This window comes from Pelodiscus sinensis, chromosome 7 (assembly GCF_049634645.1).
Source record: "Pelodiscus sinensis isolate JC-2024 chromosome 7, ASM4963464v1, whole genome shotgun sequence".
NCBI classification, from domain to species: domain Eukaryota; kingdom Metazoa; phylum Chordata; order Testudines; family Trionychidae; genus Pelodiscus; species Pelodiscus sinensis.
In genome coordinates, this window is record NC_134717.1 from 10,957,326 (window position 1) to 10,985,281 (window position 27,956).

Sequence of the window (27,956 nt, forward strand, 5' to 3'; positions counted from 1 at the left end):
AAAACTTTAATAAAGGTAAATAGGGAGAGGGCAGAAGCATATAATTAAATATCAAGTCAAACTTCTGTACTAATAGCTGCACCCTGCAGTTATTTATATGATGCAGTAGTGTTGTGTTGGGTAGGACTATTGTGACAAGGAATTCATGCTCTTGTATTTCACTGAGGAGATCTGAAACTGGAAACGCCACTCATAACTCATTCAGATTCCTGGCACACTAGGCTTTAAAATCCTGGATCAGAATCTGCCCCTATAGCTTTTTTCCTGAGTTTTATTTGAGACCAGAAAACAACTGTTTTGCATTATTGGTTGAGATACCACCAAAATGACATGAGATAAGTCGATCTCATAGAATCATAGAATACTAGGACTGGAAGGGACCTCGAGAGTTCACTGAGTCCAGTCCCCTGCCCTCATGGCAGGACCCAGTACTGTCTAGACCATCCCTGATAAACATTTATCTAACCTACTCTTAAATATCTTCAGAGATGGAGATTCCACAATCTCCCTAGGCAATTTATTCCAGTATTTAACCACCCTGACAGGAACTTTTTCCTAATGTCCAACCTAAACCTCCCTTGCTGCAGTTTACGCCTATTGCTTCTTGTTCTATTCTCAGAGGCCAGGAAGAACAATTTTTCTCCCTCCTCCTTGTGACACCCTTTTAGATACCTGAAAGCCGCTATCATGTCCCCTCAATCTTCTCTTTTCCATGCTAAACAAGTCAGTCTTCCTTCATAGGTCATGTTCTCTAGACCTTGAATCATTCTTATTGCTCTTCTCTGGACCTTCTCTAATTTCTCCACATCTTTCTTGAAATGTGGTGCCCAGAACTGGACACAATACTCCAATTAGTAAATTGAGGCCTAATCAGTGCGGAGCGGAAGAATGATTTCTTGGGTCTTGCTCACAATGCCCCTGCTAATGCATCTCATGAGATGTTTCTTGAGATTTTGATCCAAAATTGCAGACAATGTCCCAAGATTTCAGTGGTGTTGAATCTGAACTCAAGAATAGTTCTAGTTTTGTCTCTCTGAGCTGGTCAAAGAAAGAGGTCACCTTTTCATTAAAAATATGTCCTCTTTTTCATTAAAAATTTCTAAATTTGAATTTTTTAGACATTTGGATTTTTCTGTGGTACCTGTGACTGCAACTGCTGTGTTCAAACTGAAACCCAACCCTCTGCTTAAACTTAATTATAAACTAAGAGAAATTTGTTGCTGTACCTCTAATTTCTCAATATTGCTTCATAAGCTCAGAGGTTCTCCGACACTTTTATTTCATGGGACATTTCATACTATCAGAACATCCGTGTGGCTATTGCAGCTGTTTATATGGAAAAATATAACAAGCAGATTTCACCCATCTGTTTCAAATCTGGAAGCCTTCACAACTGTATAAAAGTAGCAGTGGGGTAGCTGCTGAAGCTATGGAGATAACATTATTTATAATTGTCTTTACAGGCAGTATAATTTCAAGTCTTTTCACTTAAAACCTAGTGTCTCTATCAGTAAATTGGCCATCTGACATAGCTTAGCTGATTTCTGTCAAAATATTAAAAGGTAACTTAATCTGCTTAGTGAGAAATGGAAAATAATTTCAGAATGATCTTTAAATCTTGCACAGTTTATATAAAAATGCAGGGTCTTAAAATGTAGTTTATATTGTCCATCAACTTAAAACTTAACTTACATTATTTTATGGGTTTGTTCCAACATTTTATCTAACATCAGTGAAAGCTGTCCCCTAAAAATATCAAGCAATCTATGGTTTAACTAACTTACCTGTTCAACAGCTAGTGAAGATGTGAAGGCAAAACTGTGACAAGTAAAGATGCATTGAGACACTTTCTGCTTCTATGCATGGACTGATTCCCAATGTGCTATGAAGGGGTTTTACTTTTTTTTAACAACAGTAATGTAAAAAATTGCAAAGTTATGAAGAGCCCCAAAAAGAATAGAATAAAAAGCAATAAGAATCCCCATGAGTTTTGCCTGATTTTCATTGTTGATGGACAATAAAACTAGGACTTTAAAATGCCCATCTCACAGCCTTCCCTTGCTTTTGCTGCTGTTCACTGCTATGCTTTGAGAATTCACCGAGGATTTCTTCGTGACTAGACTATAATTCAGTGCAGGCCTGAATGTTCTATATTTCTAACAATCCAGCAGCATTTGAAATTATACCTTTGTAAACAGGCACAGGGCTTTCTGAACTTTACCATCCCCATGTAATTTATGGCTAGTTGAGTAAAAGAAACTGTCCTGCAGCTTCTGGCATTGTACTTAGGAATTCATGATTTTTTCCCCCCAATTGTCATTCTCAGGGAGAAATGAAGAAAGAATTATGACTCACTAAGACTGAAATTCTTTATGAACTGTCCCACATGGCACATCACAGAAAACAGTGACTTCTATTCTTGTCTATTTTTCTGTACAATTACGCTCTGAGTATTACACAGTAAATTTGAAATACGGGAGTGAAATCTATATGAAGGGAAAGAAAACTAATAACCTAGCAAATGTACATTCAGTACATGGAAGTAAGCTTACCCTTGGTGTCACACAGTTAATTTCATATTAAGTTGTGAATAGACTAACCTACTCATGCTAGCTTGACCCTGACTAGAGCAAGCAATTATACTATGAATGTAGCAGTGTGGGTTTCCACTATCAAAATGATAGATTCTTAAAATTTTGGTCTATCAAATTAAGGTTCTCACAGTAAATTTTAAACACCCACGTAACATAAAAAGGAACCTATTAAAAATTACCCTAAACTATTTTGCAGCAGTTGTTTTGTATAGAGAAAGCATGCAAGCCATAAAACTTTGATAAACGATAATGGAACATGCACTTGCGTATCTAAAGGGCCCTATTGCAAGTTACCTGGAACAGCACAGCTGGTAACAACCAATGCCATGAACTTAACATGTGTAAATTAATTTGAATGAGATTATTTTGCATTTCCTGACTCTTGGCCTTATTCTCATTTAAGAGATAACAGGACAAGGTATTGCCAGTCTGTCTGTTTTGGGTCTCAGCCCCTTTAAGGGGCATGGACTCTGGGAATTATAGTCCCTGGTGGAATATGTGACCAGAAGAAGCAATGTCATAAGGCTGCCTGGTGGGCTATAAAAGAATATTGCCTTCTCTTAGTAAATAGATGTGAGGCAAGAGGAAGGAAATATATAAGATTTATTGAATGGAGGGGGAGGATGAGACGGATGATCTAACGGAACAAAGAGGTCAGCAGGAGACTCCCTCCTTCCCCCACCCCGTATATACATTTTTTTATTCTGTACTCACTATGTTGTAGAGATGAAAGATCTTTCAGCATATTGTTTGGAACAAATTGATAAATTAAACAATAACATGTCACCAGACTTGGGAACTCAGAAATGAAATTACATTACCTCTACTGTGGTATATAACCTATTGCTTAAATCAACCTTTGTACCAGATGGATGGAGGATAGCTAATGTAACAACACTTTTTAAAAAATATTCCAGAGGTGATCCTTTCAAATTCAGGCTGGTAAGTTTCAGTACCAGGCTAATTGGCCAAAACTCTTAAAGAACAGACTTATAAGGCACATAAATGAACACAACATTGTTCTAAGGGGCAGTCGTGCCTTGCCAACTTAAAATATTTTTAAATAATGGGCACATTTAAAAGATGTGGGGTAAATATTTCAGGATACCTCCAGTATACTGAAATAGCCTCGTTGTCTAGACATACCCCCAGAGAGGAGGGCTGGACCAAAACACACTTAAGCCTTAGAACAGTTCAAATCTGAACTTCATAGTAGTAGACCATCTTTAACATAACTTGATTTTTATATCTACTGAATGTTTGCCTTCTGCTTACAGCCTAATCCTGCGTCCGTACTCCTATGATGAGTACAAGTGAAGCAAAGAGAAATATAAATAAATGAGAAACCAAAATTGAAAGTACTCTGAAGAGAAAATGAAGCTATTCCAGCTTCATCGTTCTCAACTAGTGTTTCCTCAACTCTGAGTGTCTTCTCAGGTGGGACATACAGGTCTAGCTCAGGGGCTTGGACAGGCCTTTTGGTCTCACTTTACATACAAATAAAGGGTGAAATTCAGACCCTTTTGAAATAAGTGACAAAACTCTCAGGCTGAGATCCTCAAATGATCCTCATTTATTTCATTTACTTCAAAAAGCTCTGAATTTCACTCTTACTTGATTTGAAATCAGTGGAAATTAGGAGCCTAAATACTTTTGAGGATCAGAGCCTCACTGATTATAGTGGGGCTGGCATTTCACCCTACATCTTTAGCTATTATACTTCTGAAAATCTTGAAAACAAGGCCCAAGCATAAGAAATGTCTGCCTGAGTTTACAGATATTATATAACCATGTATAGTAATTTGGGAAGTAACAGTGGCAATAAAGTCAATTGTGCTTGCTGCTTCAGCTGGAATATATCAAAAGTAAAGGACCCTGAAGCACTCTATCTGAATTCTTATTTTTACTGAGCATGACTGACTTTTCTGATGAATACGGTGATAAAACAGGAAAAGCTATTTTGGGTGCACAATTTTGCTATTGTTTCACTGACTTTTATTATTTCAAACAAGAGGACTTTGTTTAAAGAGAAAACGCCTGTGAATTTCCTTTTTTGCTTTGTCTTCACTTCCTTTTTATTGGTAGGTAAAACTTCACTCATCTAATCCAATCACTCTAATCTAAAATTCAAGAATAACATAGATTATGCTCTTATTTCATTATAATAGACAAAAGACTAGTTTTCAATATGTGGTGGACAATTGAGATTATCAAGAACAATAGAGGGATTCTGTACTTTATCCTAGTACAAAAAGTGGGCTAAATTAGGCAGTTACATACATGTTGCTGTAAATTACATATTAGTGTCATGAAAAAAATAGCACATGACCATATATCTTACACTGATTTGACATTCATTGGGGTTCATTCACCTCACTTAAAACAATGTAAATAAGGAAGAACTCCACCGTAGTGGTTGGAGTTACACAACAGTATATAGGCTACGTCTACACTGGCATGATTTTCCGGAAATGCTTTTAATGGAAAAGTTTTCCGTTAAAAGCATTTTCGGAAAAGTGCATCTAGATTGGCAGGATGCTTTTCCGCAAAAGCACTTTTTGCGGAAAAGCATCCGTGGCCAATCTAGACGCGCTTTTCCGCAAAAAAGCCCCGATCACCATTTTCACGATCGGGGCTTTTTTGCGGAAAACAAATCTCTGCTTTCTACATTGGCCATTTTGCACAAAAGTTTTTCGGAAAAAGACTTTTGCCTGAACGGGAGCAGCATAGTATTTCCGCAAAAGCACTGACAATCTTACATGAGATCGTCAGTGCTTTTGTGGAAATTCAAGCAGCCAGTGGCCAGTCTAGACACAGCCTATGTGAGAAGAGAATAAGGTCCCCTAGATGTAATTTACACAAAGGCCCAGAAAGGAGTGGGTGGCAGGAAAAGAAATTAACTGAAGGATGAAAGATAAAATAAGCCTCCTCATGGTTGCTTTTCTGGCTACATTCCCCCTCCATCTTTTTAGCATATAAATTACACTCACTTAGCATAATTATTGAATGAGATGGTATTTGTTTGGTGGTGGTGTGTATTTGTCTCTGATCGAGAATTAGGGTCCTCTGTGCCAGGCACTGTGCACACACAATGAAATGTCCCCGTCCCAAAGAGTGTGAAGTCTAAGTACAAAACAAGAGAAGACAGATGGATACAATAAATATGGGGAGTGTAAAGTGAAACTAACTGAATTAAACTCTATGGTCAGTATTTACACAGGAGATTAGATGGTTTGATGGTCCCTTCTGTCCTCCTACAAAAGTTTTACTGTTTGACCACTAGCACTCACTTTCTATTGTCTAACATACAGACCATTTAGTTCACAGATAATTTGGCCTGACATTTCTCATGCAGTCTCATTTCCTGACAATTGGGCTGCATGCATTTCTTTGTTGAACTACTGGCACTATTTTCTCCAGTTTGGACTGAATATGGAATATAATTGCTGCCTGTGGAGATCAGCAAATCACTTGTCAGTGTGTTTTCTGGATGAATGCTCAAATAAAGCTTCGGTGGCATAGAAAATGGAGCATAAATTGCAGATACTTCAAAATGGAAAAATGGGAAAGAGTAAAACATGAAACAAGTGTCAGGAAAAAAAAAGTGTAATTGCCCAGGAAGATGCAAAACCAGCTTCCAGTGATCCCTAAGAACAGGGAATTAATTCTTCAAAAGTGTTAAAAACTAAAGTCTCTGGGAAGGAAATAGAATGCATCACTAATATGTAGACTGCTGTCAACACTGCTCTTAGTGGTGCTGATGAAATGCCTATCTCTATGGAAAAATCGACCAGCTCGTGGTAAGTGGTTATTTGTTTTCTTCCGATATGCTTGTGGGTTTGCTGAGGCGGCATTTTTTTTTTTGGAACAGAGTTTATCTTCTCTAGTTGCAGCTATTCTATTTTATGATGAGATGATCCTTTGCAACTGGACTAGTCAGGCTACAGAACAGACCTCTCCCCCCGGGATTGTAGGGGAGAGCAGGAAGGCTTTTCTGACCTCCCCAAACCTGTTCATCCAGACATTCATCTCATTCAACTGGATTCTGGGGTAGTACCCACAAAAGTTGAAGTGGGACATGTGATTTAACAAGGAGATCCAAGGCAGAGAAGAAAATAAGCGGTGGAACGATTAAGAGGCACATGTGCTTTCCCAAGTTATTGTGTGACCTTACTATAAATTTCCTTCTTTTGCTTCTCAATATTTGTTGTCTGAAGAGCTAACTTGTGTCCTTTTGCAGTTTGATCATAAAGCCTTTGATGCCAGGACATTTTGGAGCCCTCTAAAGGCAAAAACATAATGCAGATTGAAATTGCAGTCTGAGTTGTAGTAGCTTCCAGGTCAGTTTGCTCCCCCCTGAGTTGGGGAAACTGATGGGCATATCTACAAAGTTCTGGATCAACCATGCACTTTTTCTCTTTGGCTTCATTCAGTCCCTTTCTGAAAGGGCCAGTTCAAGGCAAATTGGGATCCTAACCACTGCATGCAATTTGTTCTCCATCTCTCCATATTGAGCGATGGCACGGGTGCTCTTTCTTCCCTCCCCCCAACACATAATAGCACTGTGCCCCATTCTACCTTTATAGGATGGTAAAAGAAGCCTCACCCCTTGGAAACAAGAAGGGTGACAGCAGAAGTCTCTTGTACCATTCATAGATGAGAAGTGGAAGAAAGAGCCCATACTTGCCCCCACACCTGGTTCATGTTGAGTTGTTGGATTGGGACCACTGCCTCCTCTTGCCACTCTCTCTCTCTTTCTCTCTCTCTCTCTCACACACACACACACACACACACACACACGCACACACTCTGCCTCCTCCTGCCTCTCTCTCTCTCTCTCTCTCTCTCTCTCTCTCTCACACACACACACACACCCTCTCTCTGTGATGGGGGACTACGCAGAGCAAGCAGTCTTGGAGTTAATACTTCACTGAGACATATGAGGCAGTTCCCCCTCTTGGAGCAGTTGAATCAGAATCAGGCTCTATGCACACTCAGGCAATACTGCTGCCCTGGTTACACAGGTCATGTTTTCAAGCTGTTCTTCACAACCACAAACTAGAATTTGTTTTTATTTTTAAATAAAAACTGAGGCTCTTATGCATTGACTTGACTTCTGGGGCCCTACACTTGAGCCTTATGGCAATGAATGTTCCATTAGCTAAAAAAAATCTACTTTTTAACTCTTTAAGCATAAGTGCCTTGTGGGACAGTTTTAGTTTTGGATTATCTCCTAGCACCCAAGAAAAAGAAAAGAAAATACAACTTGTAATGGATGCATGTCTCTGAAGGGATTCCATATGAAGTACTGATTACAATTATCAAGTCATAGAACAAAGTTTTTATTAGCACTGATGCTATCAATACCCCTTTTCCTTCCCCTACAAACAAAAGCATGCCACAGGACAAAGGGTGTAAAAGCAACTCATCTTGATGTGACTAGAATGTATATACTACTTTCTCTGCATCTACCCCTGCTTCTTGAAATGTTTGTCATGGGTGAGAAAGTTGTGTAGAAGAACTTTGCCCAGCCAGCTAGCAGACAGGTCACCAATGCTCATTCCAAAATAAAAAGAGAGCAACTAGAGCTTGTGAATGGTTCAGGTCTTGCTTTTCATCAGCAGCCGTGGATGAACTAAATTTAGCAGAGTAACATGTTAATGTCTAACCATAATCCACCCTGAGATTAGGGTGAGAAAATTGGGATCTGACCCATTGGCTTAGAACTTTTGCTGTGTAACCAAGATCAGTGGGCCACCATTCATTATTATATTCCTGGCCTGTTGAACATGGGTTTGCTTGCCAGGCTTTGTTTTTGCCCTGAATTCCACAAGAGTTGAGAGTGAAGGAGCAACAAAACAGATTTTCTAATCTAATGTCGATGCATGGATTATGGGGACACATCTGATTTTTTTAAAATGGTACTAGAGAGAGAGGTGAAAAGGCAACAGTCAGAAAGCAAGGGGAAATTAACCTAAGAAAAGAATTCACATCCTTAGTTGGCTGCAGGGCAAACCCCTCCTTTATTAATTTTAAACAAATAGTTTATTAATCTGTTTTAAAGTGACCTAGCTGTGATGAAAGTCTAATTTCACTGAGCAGACAGAGCCAAAGATCAGCAGTCTGGAGTGCCTAGCACAGTGTTTCTTAAACTGTGTTCCACGGCATACCTGTGTGCCGCAAGGCAGTCAGAGGTGTGCCATGGAGAACAACAGAATCCTTAAAGAGGCAGGCAACCTTTTTTTTCCCCCTCAATAACTTTTCCCTGACCCTACCCCCGCTTTTTTTGGCTCAACAAAAAATCCTCATAAAAAAAATACTGTTTGATGTTTCTCAGTCTTAAAAAGTTTAAGAAACACTGGCCTAGTACATAAGTATTAAAGAACTGGTTGAAGTTTATTGAGTATGTTTCTATATATTGGCAGCAGCAGTTGTGTCACATATTTGATATACTAACACAACAAGCCTGATTCTTTTCTCGTATATATTAGTCCGTCAACTTCAATGGAGTTATTCCTGATTTACATCTTTCAGAATGATAAGAGTCAAACCTAATGATAATTTCATTAAGGGCAGATTAGTCCCAGACTCCAAACATCCGTACATCTATATATGTTTTCTTTAACAACATACAGGCAGTCCCCGGGTTACATGGATCCAACTTACATCGGATCCCTACTTACAAATGGGGTGAGGCAACCCCGCACTAGCTGCTTCCCCCCAGCAGACCAGGGAGACGCGAAGCTAGCGCCCCTCCCAGCAGACCAGGGAGACGCAGAGCGGCTTTTCTCAGAACACACCTCAGCTTGAGAATAAAGGACTGAGGGAAGTGAGGGGTGGGAGAATAAAACTGAGCTCTAGAGAAATGTTTGGCTAGAGTTTCCCCTACAATATGTACCAGTTCCGACTTACATACAAATTCAACTTAAGAACAAACCTACAGTCCCTATCTTGTACGTAACCCGGGGACTGCCTGTATTGTGAAAGGCAATTCTTGTCCATATTAGGACAGGTTAAAGCATCCTTGGCTGTGCTCTGCTGTACAGAATATTCAAAGGTACATTTACACATATATTTCTTCCGGGGCATTCACAAGGGGGAGGCAAGCAAAGACAAAGCCCTCCCTTCACAATGATCAGTAAAGGCACAGAGCAAGCTCCAGCCCCAGGGCTTACAGAGCACAGAACAAACTCCTCCAAAAATGGTCAAATTTAAATACATGCATATGCCCCTGTATTTCCTTATGAATCTTTCATATCCTTTGGAAGTTCTGAGAATAGAATCATGTAGTGATTCTACAGAACCATTACTCAGTGAAATAATCTATTTTCCTGTATTATCCATAGTATGTACAATATTTCTTAAATATCATAATGTTGAAAGACATCATGGAACAACTGCATAAGTCCCACAGTGAAAGTTGGCTTGGTTCAAATGTGCTAAAAATTTAAAAGAGCCATTGCACGTGGGTGAAATAGGTTTGTTTCCTATAAAAAAGAGTAATTTCTCATAATTTCTCTCCACATGCAAATACTCTATCAGAGGTGTCAAAACCTGTTGTGTGCCTGCCTTTTGTCCTCTCTTATTTGATAACTGGCTAGGCATTAATACAACCCAAAGGGATTGTGACATCATCATGGATCACAAAGGGAATATATGAGCCGACAATGTGATGTAATTGAAAAAAAAAGAGAGAGAGAGAGAGACTAATCTTACCCTGGGGTGTATTAACAGGAGTGTCATATGTAAAAGACACTCTCTACTCCACATTGGTAAGACCTCCACTTAAGTGCTGTGCACCACACTTCAGGAACAATGTAAACAAACTGGAGCAAATTCAGACAAGAGCAATGGAAGTTATGGAAGGTTTAGAAAACAATCTATGAGGAAAAGATTTTTAAAAGACATGTTTAGTCATGAGAAAAGAAGTTGGGACTGCATCATCAAATATAAAGAACTGATAAATTGGACAGTGATCAATTGTTCACTACTTTCTTTGATGGTAGGAAGGAAATATTGGGCTTAAACTGCAGCAAGGCAGATTTTGGTTAGAGATTAGGAAAATCTTTCTAACAATAAGGATAGTCAAGCTGTGGAACAGGTTTCCAAGGGCTCTTGTGGAATCCCCACTAATGAAGGTTTTTAAAGAACTGTTAGACAAACATCTGTCAGGGACAGTGTAGGTGTTCTTGATCCTGTCTTGGTGCAAGGGGATGGACTACACAACCTTATGAGGTCCCTTCCAGCCCTACATTTTTGTGATTTTGTGTTGCAAAACAGTCATTCCTGAAGGTTTGACTTTGATCTAATTGAGATAAAATTAAAGTTTCTGGAAATAAATACAAAATCTGCTTTTTATTTTTTTAAACTAATGACACTAATCTTTTATTATAACAGCTCATTTCAATTAGTATCCATCGCCTTGGCATGGCTCTCTTGCAACCAGTTCATGCAGGCCACAAGATAATTTTACCTATTATCTACAAAATACTGGAGTATTGCATACTGGTTTGTGTGTATGGGGATACCAGAAGGGAATCATTTCTGCAGCCACATTCAATCCTAGTGTAGTTGCTGGCTAAGAAGAGACATTCCTTCTGGTTATCCAAGGGCAGTCAGACATTTTTGTTGGTGGATAAGCAGAAACCATCTGAATGAAATGTTAGGAGAGTTTGCATAGTGGTCAGTAAAGATCTTCTAGTATATGTGTGAAAGAGAGAGGGGCATCATTGCATGTAGCTCTATTACCTGAAGTGCATTTTACTTCCATGCTGCACCTATAGAACAGGAATAGGGCTTCTAATGACCATTGCAAATACTTAACATGCAACAGAGCTATACAGCATGCCGCTATATTTCTGGCTTTTTGCTCTTCTGCTTAAGCCAGTTACATGAAGAAACTTACCAACATGATTATGTAGCACTGTTATGTACAGGTTAGCAACCGTTGTGATCAAGAAATCAGATAAACTGATCAAAGGTGGCAAATTCTTCATGGTTGAAGTTTCATTCTGAAAGTGTCAGAGAGCCAAAACCATCAGAAAATAAAAAAGTGCACGTATTTACCATAAATCTGATCAGACCCCATAGAAGTCAGTGGAAAGACTCTCAACTCCAATGGGTTTGAGATTAGGAGCCCCCTGAACAGGATTACAATTCAAACATTGAAGACTCGCATGTTAAGTGCTCTCAAGGAAATAATAGTTACAGCAAGGGGCGGGCACAGGCCTGAATGAAAGCCTAAGCACTATAAACCCATGCCTACACGTTAGCTTCTAGAGTCTACCACTGCATCAGATTTTAAGATTTAATTTTTAAAAAGTTTCTAGCCATCATGGTTGAAACGAAATGCAGGACAATGTAGCACTTTAAAGACTAACAAGATGGTTTATTAGATGATGAGCTTTCGTGGGCCAGACCCAAAATGTGACTCAAATGTGACTAGTGCAGTGATGTCTTCCTGAGCATGTAAGAAGTGTGAAACAGTAGCTCTGAGGGGTGTGAACTGGCCTTTGTATCTCAGAGAAGTGTTATCAAGATTCAATACTCTGGGGTCCAGCATTCCCCAGCTCCATCCCCCTCCAGCACAGGACACTTTGTGCCAGAAAAAATGCAATGCAATGGGCCCAATCAACAAATCCATATAGAAGACTGAGGAAATGTAGAAGGCCCATTTGTTGCTACTGATGCCTCTCCAGCAGAAGAAAGGACCCCTGCTGCTCTCTGGGCCTGACAGATGCCCTCCTGTTAATCCTGTCTGGGGGCAGAGAAGGCAGATGGAGTCCCATTACTTTCCCACTTCTTCTCTGGAAGTGAGGGGAATACAATGCAATGGGCCCAGTCTACACAGGACTTTTTATCTCACAAACCTCTTGTGCAAAAAGGATTGGAAGACAATATGCAAATGAGTACAAGATATGCAAATGAGCACTCCATTTGCAATTCCTTTTCTGCAAAAAAAACTGCAGTGTAGACATAGCCTAAGTGGGAGATGCAAGAGGGGGCCGGAGAATTCAGGTGGAGCAGCAGGCAGCTGTGCTGCTGGCAAGAGAGAAGTGGCATTTGAAAGGTCAGACCATTGCTCCACACTAGCTGCCGGTTGTGCAGCTAATTCCTGCTCCTCCAGCCTACGCTTGTACCACTTGTCACCACCTGATGGGAGGAGGCTGGATGAAGCCCACAGGGAAGCTGGTGGATTCTGCTGAAGCCCCTGAACTGAGCCTGTTGGAAGGGCACCAGGGAATGGGGTTGGGGGCCACCAGAGCCCATAGGCAGCTGCAAGAGCACCATGAAATTTGATGCCCCAAATTTTGTGGTTCCCCACATGGCTGCATATTATATGTATTGAAATTCCTCTTTGAAGTTGTAGGACCAAATTCAATCAATAATACAAGTTCTAATTACAGCTAATGGCCATTGTGTCCACTTAGTCACGGGATGAACTGATTCCAAAAGACTGTTCTCTTCTTTAACCTGAAAGGGGCAAATGACATAGATTTTTATTTAATCATGCATATTTCTTATGTAGTAAATATTTTGCTAAATCTACATATTTCTTATGTAGTAAATATTTTGCTAAGTGTGACAGAACATTATTACTTACCCCTGAAGATTTTTTAAAAGCATTTGTCTAGCTTTAATCTTAACAGTATTGGTAACCCCAAATATTCAGAAGTCAAGAGGCAGTGGCCATCCCTTCCCCCAATTACAAGATTTAAAATACCTACAACATTTGGTTTATTTTAATTTTCCTTATGGTTTTTGAGTGGTTAGGTTACACATGGATCAGGATTTCAAGCTTTCTTCTACAACCATGAGAGCTGGAAACATACTGTTTTTTTTTTTAAATGGAAGCTGAGATTCCCAGGTATCCAAAGTCCCAGTTCCTGGAATTACATAAAAGCCCACAGATATTGCCAGATTTGCAGCAATAAGGCTGCAAGAGCTGACAATACACTCATCAATACCAATTTGTCTTCAATACACATTTCTAAGGGGCTGTTTGTCAAGTTAATAGATCAAATCCTGCCCCAATTTCAATCAATGACAAAACTGAAATTCATTTCAATAAATACAGGATGGGGGCCCCAAGAAGGCAGCAAGTCATTAATATAACAGGTTGGATTTATTCCATGTGATATAAGAACTAGACACTAGGTTTGATCTGAGGAAGTGGGTCTGGCCCACGAAAGCTCATCATCTAATAAACCATCTTGTTAGTCTTTAAAGTGCTACATTGTCCTGCATTTTGCTAGACACTAGGTGTCTCTGTGCACTCACCAAAACAGAGACTTTCAGTTTGGTCATGGTATAGTCTAACACTAACAGATATAGTCTCAGAGGGGTAGCCGTGTTAGTCTGTAACTTAAAAAACAATGAATGGCCCTGTAGCATGTTGGGGTGCGTCTACACAGCACAGTTATTTCAAAATAATGGCCGTTATTTAGAAATAACAATGCGAGCATCTACACAGCAATTCTGTTATTTTGTAATAATGTTGAAATAACAGACGGCTTATTTAGAAATCTGTAAACCTCATTCCACGAGAAATAATGCTTATTCCGAAATAGCTATTTTGGAATAGCAGCATCGTGGACACTCCACTGCTGCTATTTCAAAATAGCTCCTCCCCAGGATCATTCAAAGTAATTACTCCCCAGTGCCTCCTAGGGCTCTAAATCGAGGTAGCACGTCCACATTAGGGAAGTCTGCCTTGGGCTAATTTTGAGGCTTCCCTGTACTGTAGACGTGCTATTTCGAAATAAGCTATTTCAGAAAAAATAATTCTGAAACAGCTTCTTTCAAAATAAGCATGCTATGGGTTGTGCCTGAAATGGGTTGTGCCCACGAAAGCGGATGATACTATCTATTTTTTTGGTTAGTCTCTGAAGGTATGTCTAGACAGTGGGGCTATTTTGGGATACCTATTTTGGGATACCTTTTAAACACACCCTTTATTTCAAAATATTTTTTGAAATAACAGGCATGCTATTTCAGCACCCCTCTAACCCTCATTCCATGAGGGTTAAGGGATGTGTCAAAATAGCACATTATATAAAAATACAATAGAAATAAGATACGCAATTTGCATAGCGCAAATACCATATCTTATTTTGAGTTTAGGATGCTTTGTAGACGTACCCTAAGGTGCTACAAGACCATTTGTTGTTTACGTTTTTTTTTTTTTTTTTTTAACTAATAGAAATAGAACTAGGAGTTCAGAAGCACTAGGAATACTGTAGCATTACTGTTTGATGCCTAACAGAATTTGCTCCTCTGTGTACCTACAGCAGTGTCCCTCACAGCAGTTAACTACACCAATGGTTTACAGCAGTTTAAATATAGAATGTTAGTTCCAACATATTTACTAGCTTCCTCTTAAACCAATGGTTCTTAACACTAAGACAGACTCTCCTGAGACATGTCCATAGGGCATTTGCATGGGAGTACTGCATGCTTCAGGAAGAAGTTATTCCTATGTTTATCATCTAGGTAGATGGTGCATTTCTTCAACCTAAAATACAGACAATTGCATGGGGAAGTGAAAGCAGGGAGTTAAAACACACTTTTGTTTTTGCATATCAAAGAGCACTGAGGCACATTGCAGGACATTTTACACTGTGAATCAGTTAATAAATTGCTTGAGTTCCAAGTGAGGCTGTAGCATAGGCCTGCTCTTTTTAAAGACAAAGAGGTAAAGGTGGATATTGTTTTCAGAGGGTGCAGGCAGGATAGGAATCATACTGTGGGCCAAATTGAGCCCTCCTTACTGCACTATTGGGCTCAGTTCACTCCATCTGGCACCATATTAATGCAAATTCCACCCCAAGTACCGCCTGGGCATAGGGTTGCCAGGTGTCTGGTATTCTACTGGACAGTCCATTTTTTGCGCCCACTGTCTGGTAAAAAAAAAAATCAGAAAATACCAGACATGTGCAATGTCCAGTATTTTCTGTTTTTCTGACTAGGCACTGGACAGAAGCCTGGCACGGGCGGGGAGAGTGGCTGGGAGGCGGACCGCGATTGGCACTAGGGGAGCCTGTGGTAGCGTGCAAAAGCCCGGCAAAGCAGAGGGAGTGGCTAGGACTCCCAGCCACTCCCCCGCCCGGCTTCTGCATGCAACCACAGGCTCCCAGCCTGTGGTTGCGTGCAGAAATCAGGTGCGGGGAGTGGCTGGGAGTCCCAGCCACGCCCCCTACCCCCACCAGGCTTCTACACACAACCAGAGGGAGTCCACAATCAGCACTGGGAGCCTCTAGTTGCATGCAGAAGCCGGGCGGGGGCAGTGGCTGGGAGGCGGGACACAATCGGCACTGGGAGCCCTCAGCTGATTGCATCTGAGGAGGAGGAGGAGAAGAAGCCCTGTCCCTGAGCACTGTTCAAGTGCGTTGAGGCGCAGGTGCTTTGTAGTTGTGTTTAGATGCCTTCCATGGGTTCTCAGCCAGACTGACTGGAGTAGAATTTCTGCTTCTTCCCACTGGGACATCCAAAGACCTGGCTATGGGGGAGTCACCTTCCTAACCATGGTCACCCCCTTCCGCCCTGCCATTCTGTTGCCCCCGGGTCTGCCTCTCTCTGATTTCGGTAGCAGACAAATTTTTAGCCCATGTGTTTGGTATTTTTGGGGAGACCATCTGACAACCCTACATATCACCCTGGGGGTTCTTTGGTAGGGGAGATCAAACCTCATAGTATTCAATCCAACAGATATACTAAATCAGCCCTGGTATGCACTGTCCTTGCTTACTCTTGGTATTGTACTTGTTAACTTTGGATTTTCTATTTCATCAGGGTTTGTGAACTTTTTGCTGTTCAAATAACCCTGACCCAAGGTGTAAGGGGGGGGGGCCTTCAGACATTCATAAAACATCAATTATTGACACCCACTATGTAATGAAACAAGCCTCTGTCCCTTAGTCTAAATCACTGAAGTAACAGCAGGCCTCTGCTATGGTCCAAAATATACTACCATAGGCTAACAAGAGAAAACAAAATGCAGCACCTATTTATTCTCCATTAGTTACTAACTGCTTGCTGATGTAGATTACCTCTTTAAAATGTTAACAGGTTCTGCCTCTTCCACCCCAACAACACAGAAAGCAATTGCAAGAACCACTAACCCTAAGTTCAAATCATTCACAAAACATTTTGCCTTTGAATACTGGGAAAGAATAACTGAGACAAGCATTGTGTCAACTAAAACCTAATCAATCCTCATTCCTTTTTTGCCGTTGGGTTTGTTTTTTTAACTCAGTATTTTTTCTTTCTATTAAGCTTCTTTAATTCAGCAGCAGATATATCCAGTGAGTGGAGTTAAGCTTTTTCTCAGTGGGTTTTTTGTTGGTTTCTTGACATGCTACTTCACATTGTCCACTGAATGTCTTATTCACTACTCCCTGTTAATAGATCACAGCAGTCCTAACAGCTTTGATATTAGAAACACATTTTAATCAACTGCCTGCTGGATCCACCATTGTGAGAGCTAGTCTCAGAAAGAATGGGTTTAGCACTAGTTATCAAGTATTACAAAAGCAATATGAAATTCCCTATCTGAATTCTAATTACAATCTACTCTTTTACAACGTTGTCTCCTATGTGGCACATCCTTACTATTTTACAATCACAAAAGCAAAACCCCTACTAACCTATGAGAGTAACATCTGTCTTCAGCTTGCCCTAAAAAATAAAGTATAACAGCAACCTCAGAGAATGAGCAAAGAATTCCAGATTCAGGAAGTGTCACACAGTTAAAGTCTAGAGAACTGACAGACTAAGAAGCAGCATTACCAGCAGCCTTTGCATCAGAAAACTAACTCCTAAGAGAGATAATGTGCCAGAAAGACTGATTGTATAATTAACACAATTATGGGTCTTCTCCCATAGACTCACACTGTTTGGGTGGACTGCTCAGAGCAATGTTGATAATTCATGATTTGCCTCTGTAGCCATAACCACCTCCTTGAAAACTACAGTGAGATAGAAGGATGGGATGTAGTTTTCTTGGTATATCCAGCTGTAGAAGAAATCTACCCAAAGCCTCTCCAGAAGTGAACTCTGTTCTGTTCTTACTTTATTTTTATTGGTGTGGATGTAACTTGCTTTCTTGGTAGAAGAAAGAGTCTTTGCAGAATATTTTGGTTACAAAGTAGCATTTTGGATAATAGGTGTGTCCAAGGAGGAGTTTCACCCCCACAGTTCCTTATTATTGCATTATGTGGTGAGACTAAGCTTCTGCGATGGGAATTCAGCCAACAGCTGGGGTTGTGGGTGTAACTCCACCCATTCGCCCGCCCCTTAAGTGGCAGAGCTCCTCCTGTTTCTAAGGTAGTTTGTTTGTGAGAATAGAGACAGCACTCGTGGTGATTATTGCTGGGTTTAGATAGACTTGCACTTTCCTAGTGGGTTTTTTTTTTCCATGGGGGCTAGTGAGCACTTGCTATGAGCAGCACGGAGGCATAATGAATGGTGGGAGACACAGTTATTCCAGCAGCTCGTGTTTGGGATGGTTCTTTTCAAAGTGTTGCTGCTGGTTCCCGTGCAAAGGTCAGTAGCTGCTGAACTGTATTTTCTTCTGAAACAGACATGAGAGTGATAGCTGAGCTGTGAAAGGGGCACTGGGGAGGACAGATCTTGGAACTAGGCATTTCAAACTGACTAGGCTAATAAATATTTAAGTAGCTTTCACGCTGACTGGAATGGGTAGTAATGTAGTAACATTATTTTTGTGTAAGAATGGATTGTAGTTACTAAAGCTTGAGGAAAGGAATTGTCATGGATACCAAAAAAGTCAGTGTAGTAGTGTATTTTTTTCAGTTTGTGTATGGATCTGATCTGCCTGACTATTCTTGTGTCACAATGTTGTACAATTTCTTGTCAGCCCATAAAATGGGGATGATCTTTACAGCCTGACAGCTGCCTCTTTAATGTAATGCTCCTGCTTTGTGCCTTTAGGAGTGTAGCTGCTCTTAATCCAGGGAGTTTAATAAACTCATTTTGCATAAAAAGTTCAAACTTCTTAGCAGGGTGCGGTTCTTGTGCAACTTGGTTTTTGCTGTACATTGGCCTCTGACTATAAAACAGAAATTACACTTCTGTAAGGTATAAATAAATCACAGTGCATTTGAATACTTGCTATTCTTCTGAGGAGGAGGGATGTGACTTAGGAACACACAAATTATTTCAGTGTAGTGAAAAACTTAAGTTGTCCTTGTTGTTATCTCTGTCTTAGGGATGGGGGGGGGGAGGGAATACCATTGTGGCTTTATGGGAAAAGTCCTATAAAAACTAATTTATTTTTCCAGTACTCGAAACCATTTAATATGCAAGCTTATTCCTGCTAGAGGCTTAATCAATCTACAGAAAAGATTTTTTTCAAGCTGTATTGGGGTGGTTATTAGACAGTTAATACATTAACCCAAATTATGTAGTTCTTGAGTGACTTTAGTGGAAGCCTATTGAAATTGTATAGGATTGTGGAAGGAAGGACGTGGCATTTACCTTAAAATGCTGTAATCTTAAAATGGTATTTTTATCCTTTTTCTGTTTTTGCAGTACCACGCTTCTAGATTTGTACACTTTCTATTTTAAAATAGGCATGAATATGAGGAACAACTCTGCACCCCAGGCAGTTTTGGTGAAAACAAAACCTCATTCATTCAAGCTTCCCTGTTCCTGGTGTCAGTCACCTTCTGGCTTATGGTCTATACATCCTTGTTACAAGCTGTTCTGATTCAGAGCTGAAACTGAAGAAGTTGCTGTTTCATATGGTGGTGTATAAACACACAGAAATTTTTAGGAAAGCTGCCGGTTTGGGGATGCCTTCTGCACTGCAGGGGAGAAGGCTCTGAATAAATTGCTGGTTAAGCATGTATGACCATGGGCTCTAAATGGCACAGTCTGCTGTGGCTTTTTAAAACCCATCTAAAGATCTGGGTTACTTGTGTTATACAGATTTGACAGTTTAATATTTGGGAAGAGACCTTAATAGTCATGTTAGTCAAATACCCCTTGTTTGTTCATGTCTGTAAGGGAAACTTTCCCTTAGCTTGTCTTTGTGGAAAAAATACACTGTTTCCAGAAGAGCCTCTTACTGAAAGTTATTTTTATAGCTTGCTTTTTGCTTTCTCCCTCCTCCCCCCTCTTTTTTTTTTTTTTTTTTTTTTTTTTTTTTTTAATAGAGGAGCCATTCACATGTGTGGCTCTCTAGGAGTGCAGAGGGAGGGGATACCCTAGGAAAGCACTCCATGCTGAAGCCCAGTGTAAACACTCATTGTTACTCAGGCTCAGAATACTGATCTCCCTGCTTTAGAACTCAGTTGTCTTCATCAATGTGTTTGAGAGGGTTCAAATGGGCAGAGTTCAGTTCCATGACATAGCAGCTTGTACAATGGGCCCTTCAGTCAGAGCAATGATGATTGATTGCGTTTATTAGTGAGAAGCAATGAGAGCCTTCGCTGTTCCCTAGGTTAGTTTACCAGTGTGGGTCATCCTTCTTTGTCCCAAAGGTTCAGGGGAGGTTGATTGCCACAGTTACTTTCTGCAAAGGAAAATAAGGCTAGTGTTTGTCAGCCTCGGAAAACAAATAACACAGCAGGCAGGTCAAGAAGGAAAGAATGAGCCAAATTTGAAAGGATTTATCATAACTGTTAGGAAACATTCTGGGACTATAAAGTCAATGAGACAGGAGCTCTTTGCCTAATGAAATACTAAGGCATTCTTGTGCGATTTTTAACATTCCCCGGTATTGAAAACAGCTGCTCCTTACAGTAGGGTATGTCCATCCCTTTGTCAGCGATCAGCAGCCTAGGCTAGTAAGTGGGATGGCTCTGAGTGGCCCTCCTTCTCAATGAGCAGCAAGACTGGTGTAACCAAAATGATCTCCCAGGATAGGGTAGCTTTGCTAATTGTACTTGTGTACTTAGAATTTGCGGGGTGTGCCATTTGACCCATACCAGTGCTTTCATTGGCTGCAGAGGGAGCACAGGACTCTGCACGCAACATTGACAGTCAATCAGCACACATCTCATTGAATTCATGATTTGCACTGTCAGCGCTTTGCCTTGATGGACTTGAGCTAGGTTCACAATTCTGCAAAGGCAACAAACCTGAACAAGTAGCCCATTCAGTTTGCCTTGCTTTTTGGTATGATTTAACACAAATTGATCTGCAGCAACACAGGAAGACTACCTTTTGGCACCGAATGAATAAATAACTCTCTGAAGCTTGGTCTGTTGAGTTCTTGGGACTTGCAGCATTTGTAAGTTCTCTACTGAACAGAGATGGTGGCAGGACTATTCAGTCAGTTTTGGGTTTCCTAACAAGCTATAGGACACAATTGTGGAGTCAACTCACAAAGCACTCTTGGCACTCCCATAGCACACACGGCAGGTCAGAACAGGTTAGCATTAGCTGACATGGCTTTGGACTTCAAAGTGCTGATTCTAGGAGAGATTGGTATCGCCCTGCTGCTGCTTGTTATCCTGGGCATGCCATTGGGAGGAGGAAACAGCTGATATTCTCATCTCTGGAATGTTAGCTGAAAGTTGGTAATTCTCATTTGCCTATAATAATGAAAGGTGCTGTGTATTTTTGATAGCTTACTTATTTTCATCTTGCTTTATTCCTAGTAGTGAAGGGAGCATAGGGAGAGATTACGGTAATAATAGCTATGGTGCCTTTTCAGGAAAAAGCAAACTGGTCAGATGGTAGAAATGTGCCCATGAATGTATTCTGCTTGCACTTGTTGCTGCTCTGTGCAATCCAGACTACATCACTCTGTTAATGTTAGTAGCACATGCTATTAAGCTTGGAGACTATTCCTTAATGCTGTCAATTAACCTTTGAACATGTAACTTCATTTGTTCATCATTGCCAAAGACCGGCTTTATATTTTAAGGCAATTTCTCTGCCTTTCTCCATCTTGCATTTTCTTCAAATCTGAGATTGGAGCATAACTACATAGAGAGCTCCTCTATAGCATGGCTACACGGCAGCCTGGTGTGAAATTTGTACTCGCTGCTGCCCTGTAAACGACCTCCCCTGCTTCAGAGTGGATTTCTTTACTGGTGACAAATGCCTGATACCTTGTGCTTTGGCAACACTTAGTTTGTCATGCTAGTAAAGTCATTTCTCCTGCTCCCCCCCCCCCCCCCCCCCAAATCCAGATTCAGTTCAGGAAACACAAGATAAGTTTGCAGCCCATTGTCAGAGAGAGGTCACTCATCCCAGTTAAGCAAAACTTCCCCGCAGTCAATCTGACTGTAAAAGCAATGTGACACAGGCTTGAACTTTGAATGTGATCTTGTAAGCAGGAGAGAGTCACTAAATTCTCAGTAAGAATCAGTACTGTGGGAAAGGAATCTCCTTTCATTTAATAAATAATACTCAGCACTTGTGTTTTCCAGCTTGGGTTAGAAGCAGTTATTTCCTAACTATGGGAAGTACATGCACCCCCAGAGCCTGTTTAAAGGGCCTAGAAAATAGAAAAATGCCAGACATTTTTTTTTGCTTCTTAGTTTGAATCTAAGAGGGAGTCTTCTGGTATGTTCTAGATGTCAGGTCAGAGTCTAGATTAGGGATGTGACCAACTAGTCGACTATCCCTTAAGCAAATGCACCATCTCCACAGGGGGCAGAGGGAAAACAGTGTGAGTGGGGATTGGAAACAGTCCTGCTCATGCCTGTCCCACTGCTGCACTCTCCCTTTAGAATGTACAAGAGCTGCCTGAGGCTCTTCCACATTTCAAAGGAAGAGGCACAGAGGGGACTGTTTTTCTCCCAACTGTGGGTTCAGCTGCCTCTCTCCCTTTGAAATGTACATTCTAAAGGGAGAGGAGCAGCAGTGGAATAAAGAGCGCCTGCTTATCAACTCAATTATCTGATTGATTGAAATTTAACATCCCTAGTTTAGATGCTGTCCTGCAGAAGCAAATTTCAGAGGTGAAGTCCCACCATTAAAAATGTGCAGGTTCTGATGCCTTTGAGATTACTTCAGCAATCTGTGCCAGAGTCTTGACAACAAGCTTGTGATGTGGAGTGTCTGAGGAAGAGGCTGTATCTCAGGGCTTAAGTCATTCAGGGTTTTATATAGAGTAGTTGGTACCTTGAATTTCACCTGGACATGTATTTGTCAGTAATGCATAGTATGGGAAAAAATGTGATATAGGCCTCACTCAGAAATCCATGAAGCTTGCACCACCCTGCCTCACTCACAACCAGCAATGTCCTGTGGCTGTATTTGATATAGAATCTGCAACTTCATTAGCCTCAGGTAGTGTATTGGGCTTTAATTCTCCTAGCTAAGAGATCAGAAAGAAATGGGTTTCTGTAGCAATGTCTGTTGATTGCCCAGAGGGAGAGCTTTGTGGAGGAGAGGTATTTATGGCCACTGATTTAAACTTGGAAATCAGGTAACTACTGTGTGTGTGTGAAATGTATACTGCCCCAACTCTGTTAACTAGTCTGTGGTAGAAAGAAACACCTCACTGTAAACTGTCGCTCTGAACATCTTTTAAAAAATTGACCCTTTGCTGTAATGCAGAACTAGAAGAAGCAGTTGTGTGATATGGCTCTTACAGATTACTTAAATAGTTTCCACTCCTACCTGGACTGGAAGGTGAGCTAATGCAAGAAACTGATCTGTATTTCAAATGTTTTGCATCAGACATTCAAGAACCTGCTCCTTTCTCTTCTAAGCAGTTATCCTGTGAATAATTAGTCTATGTACTTGTGTGTGGCTGTTCTAGACTTTATTTCCTAAAATAAGCTTAGGCAAAATTTTAGACCCTTCCACTTACGTTTGTTATAATAAAAACTGAGTGTGCCTGTCTACCCCAAACTTCTAGGGGAGACTCTTTATTTTAAAAAAATCACATCCCTTCCCCTCCCCATGCCTTTTTGCTTGTTTCTCTTCTCTTGCTTCTAATCTGGCTCATTTTTTTTTCCTCCTCTTTTGTTAATCTCAAACTAATGGATTCAGACTAATGTGTAGTATAAGATTAGACTTTTTCTTGGCTTCAGTTATAGTGACTCTGATGTATGATGAAGACTGTTCAGCCAGCCACCTCTTAGATATTGACTGAGCTGTCAAACATTGTGCTTTACTGAAAGTTGGCGCAATTGGCATAACTACAAGTGCTGTCAGAGCATTACTACAAGTTATCCCTTTATTAGGACAAAAAGCAAGGTGTTTTTTGGGAAAGCATTTTTTTTAGAAGGTGTGAGGGTTAAAGGCATTTAAATCAACTATAGAGGAGAGTAGCGTTAAGGAAATGGTACCTTTCTGCTGCATGATAGCAAGGGTAAGATCTGCCACACAACATTAATATTAGGAAATGTTATGGACTCGAGCTCTTGACTTTCAGTTTAAAACTGAGCCAGGGCTATGCTATGTAAAGCATACTGGAATGTGTAGCCAAAACAGTTCTGAAAATCAACAAGCAGCAAAAACAATTGTGAAGACTAAACATCTGACCCGTTTGAGTTCCTTGCTTCCTGAGTGGCAAATATGAGGAAACTATTAAGTTCAATAGGCTTTCTGGGAGAGTCCCTTGACTTGCTTACCAGTTGTAACTTTAAAATGCCTATAGATGCTGCAGTACTAGCCTTCTGTCTGGTGTTTCTTTCACTTTACGCTGTCCTTTGAGTTGAAGGGTTCTTGCTGCTTTCATGCCAAAGCAACTTTTTGAACTTCTAGAATCAACTGGGCCAAAGTTGTTTTCAGCATTTAATATATGGCCCCCTGAAATACTGTATTTCAAATGGCAATTTAGACCTCTTTAGAAGTCTTAGATATTGTCTGAAGACCACCAGGTGTCCAGAGACCATAGGTTAAAAGCCACTGGTCTATGGTAATGACAACCTTTCACAGACCCGTTACACATAATCTGTGGATCCCTAGGTTGAAATCTGTTGCAGTAAGGAAACATCTACACCCCTAAAGGAACTTCCTCTCAGCCCTTCGAATTGTATCTGGAGTCAAGGAAGGTCATGCCAGGCTACTGGAAAGAGACAAGATGTTACAAAAATGAAGCTAACCTGAGCGCTCAGGATTTTTAGTTCACAGTGAAGTGAATTTTGTGGATTGGTTAAACTTCCTTCTAATAAACTTCTTAACCTACATCTCCTTAATGTGATACTTCATTAAGCAGAATATAGGTTTTTGAAATGCTTTTATGGATTGTCAGATGAGAAGGAAATTATGATCCTGCCTTTCTGTTATAAGTATGGAATGTTCTCTTCTCTTAATTAGAAGTGCCTGGTATGTGGACAGTCTTAGAGCATGCATATTTAAATCAGATGCATGACTTCTTGGATTTAGTTGGCAGCAAAGTTGGTCTACTCAGTATCAGTAAACTCTCGAGATTATTTGGTCTTAAGCAGTATTAAAATGTATACTTTTTTAAATAAGATTTTTGAATTACAATATTAAAAACTTGGCCAAGGTCTCTGGGGCAGGAATCATGTCAATTAACAAGCTGAATTAAAATCTCAGTGGATCAGCATTGCTCAAATACTCAGACTGAGAATCTTTGCCAGTCTGTCCTGTTCACTGAAAAAGGCTCTTTCTGTGCCCTTTCCCTCTGAAATCCTTTTCCCAGAGACTTCCAGTTGTGACAAATAAGACACTACTTTGCTCTTAGACTGTATGGGTCCTGAGAACTCTGATGGGTAGCTTTATACAATAAAACTCTGATGGTCTGGCATCTGGTGGTCCAGCACTCCTGATGGTCTGGCACCATCAGGAACCCGGAAGTGCTCCGGGCAACCGGACCATTGGAGCTGCTCTGCCCCCAGCTTCCCCGATTCAGCTGCTGCTGAAACTGACCAGCAGCTGACTCCAGGAAGCCCGGCAGCTCTGCCTTGGGCTTCCTGGAGTCAGCCGCTGATCAGTATCAGCAGTGGCTGACTTGGGGACACCTGGGGCAGAGCAACTGGGGTGCTACCGGGTTTGTTGGTCTGGTAGCGCCTAGGAGTGGCGCTGTGGGACCAACCCGGCAGCACCCCACCTGTTCTGTCCCAGGCATCCCCAAGAGCAGCTGGGGTGCTGCCAGGTTGGTCTCGCCGCGCTAAGGGTCGGCGCTACCGGACCAACCCAGCAGCACTCCAGCTGCTCTGCTGCAGGTGTCCCCGATTCAGCCACTGCTGAAACTGACCAGCAGCGGCTGAATCAGGGACGCCTGGGGCACAGCCGGACTAGCAGAAGGGGGAGATGAGGGGTCTGAGGTGGCATTCCCCCCCACCCCAGATCCCTCATAGCACCCCCTTCCGATAGTCTGGTAAATCAGATAATCCGGCACCCCCTGGGTGCTAAAGGTGCCGGATTATCGGAAGTTTACTGTATTAGTAATAAGGCCATGCTTGGTATTCCTTTGATTACTGGAAACTGTTGCACATACTGATGCACCACCAGTCTATCTCTTGGAATAACCTTCTAGCCGTATCGTTTTTGAGATGGCTGCATCTCAAATGCAACCAGACTCTCAGATCTCACATTGTATATGTAAGAGATGAGACTTGTATAAAATCAGCCTCATGCTATGAAATCTGAAACTAGTGGTGCTGATCTTAATTCTCTAGGTTACTGAATTGTTTTCAGCTCTCATATATCCATCTGATTTTAAAAGGAAAGTACATGAATTTTGCTTTCATGCCTTCAGAGCTCCCAATCTATCACATCAAGTGCATGAGAGATCACAAGACTTTATCTTGCCACAGGACTCAAGGTGAAAGGCTTGACTCATCACACATTTTATTTCTTTATAAGTACTAGTTGGCTGAGCAGTGAAGTAACATGTGGTAAAAAGGATATTGCTAACAGAAGAGTATTTGAAAACTAGAGAGGAATTGTCATGAATGTTCCAGGTAGGGGGGAGGGTTTCCCCAGGTCAGCTTCCTGAAGTTCAGAAAAATCTAGAACTGAACTTCTGGCTTGGGCATGAAGTGCTGGCAGTTCCAGTGAGACACTTGTAGACTAGACAGAGCACTAAAACTATATACTGCAAGGAATTTTTGTAGGAGTGGAGTATAGGGCTAACTGGACCACCTAATGCAATAGGTAAGTATCATTCTCGCTTTCTGTTGGGGGGGGGGGGGTAAGGACGGGGTTGGGAGATCAGAAGGGTGGCTTGTTATACACAAACATCCCACATGCAGATGGAGTACAACCTGTCAGGAACAGTATTCCTGATGATGCCACAGCACAACTGGTGGCTGAACTCTGAATTTATCCTCACACACAACTATTTCAGATTTGACAACATATACCTCCAGACCAGTGGCACTACTATGGGCACCCGCATGGCCCCACAATACGCCAACATTTTTATGGCTGACCTGAAACAACGCTTCCTGAGCTCTCGTCCACTTACACCCCTTCTGTACCTACGCTATATCGATGACATCTTCATCATCTGGACCCATGGGAAGGAGACTCTGGAAGAATTTCACCATGATTTCAACAGCTTCCACCCCACCATCAACCTCAGCATTGACCAATCTACACGGGAGGTCCATTTCCTGGACACCACGATACAAGTGACGGTCATATGAATACCACCCTATACCGAAAACCTACCAACCGCTATACTTACCTGCATGCCTCCAGTTTCCGTCCTGGACACACCACACGATCCATTGTTTACAGCCAAGCACTGAGGTACAACCGCATATGCTCCAACCCCTCAGACAGACCTACACCTACAAGATCTTCAATAAGCATTCTGTAAACTGCGATACCCACACGAGGAAGTGAGGAGACAGATCGACAGAGCCAGACATGTACCCAGAAGCCTCCTGCTACGGGACAAGCCCAAGAAAGAAACCAACAGAACACCACTGGCCATCACCTACAGTCCCCAGCTAAAACCTCTCCAACGCATCATTAGTGATCTACAACCCATCCTGGACAATGATCCCTCACTTTCACAGGCCTTGGGAGGTAGGCCGGTCCTTGCCCACACACAACCCGCCAACCTGAAGCATATTCTCACCAGCAACTACACACTGCACCATAATAACTCGAACTCAGGAACGAATCCTTGCAACAAACCTCGGTGCCAACTCTGCCCACATATATACACCAGCAACACCATCACAGGACCTAACCAGATCAGCCATACTGTCACTGGTACATTCTCCTGCACATCCACCAATGTAATATATGCCATCATGTGCCAACAATGCCCTACTGCTATATACATCGGCCAAACTGGACAGTCCTTACATAAAAGAATCAATGGACACAAATCTGATATTAGGAATGGCAACATACAAAAACCTGTAAGGGAACACTTCAGTCTTCCTGGACACACAATTGCAGATCTAAAAGTAGCCATCCTGCAGAAAAAAAACTTCAGGACCAGAC

General features: G+C 41.3%; 1 protein-coding gene across 12 annotated transcripts in view; it reads left to right on the top strand.

Moving 5' to 3' along the window:
• The window catches only part of KALRN (kalirin RhoGEF kinase), a 790,448-nt gene that overhangs the window by 634,476 nt on the left and 128,016 nt on the right, over positions 1 to 27,956 (top strand). The window contains exon 1 of one of the 12 annotated variants that reach the window (XM_075933147.1): positions 17,876 to 18,137. The exons of the other annotated variants lie outside the window; for them this stretch is intronic. Coding sequence (XP_075789262.1) covers positions 18,053 to 18,137 — 85 coding nt within the window. The 5' untranslated portion in view covers positions 17,876 to 18,052. Of the gene's footprint in view, positions 1 to 17,875; positions 18,138 to 27,956 lie in introns of those variants that run through there. 12 annotated transcript variants of the gene reach the window in all.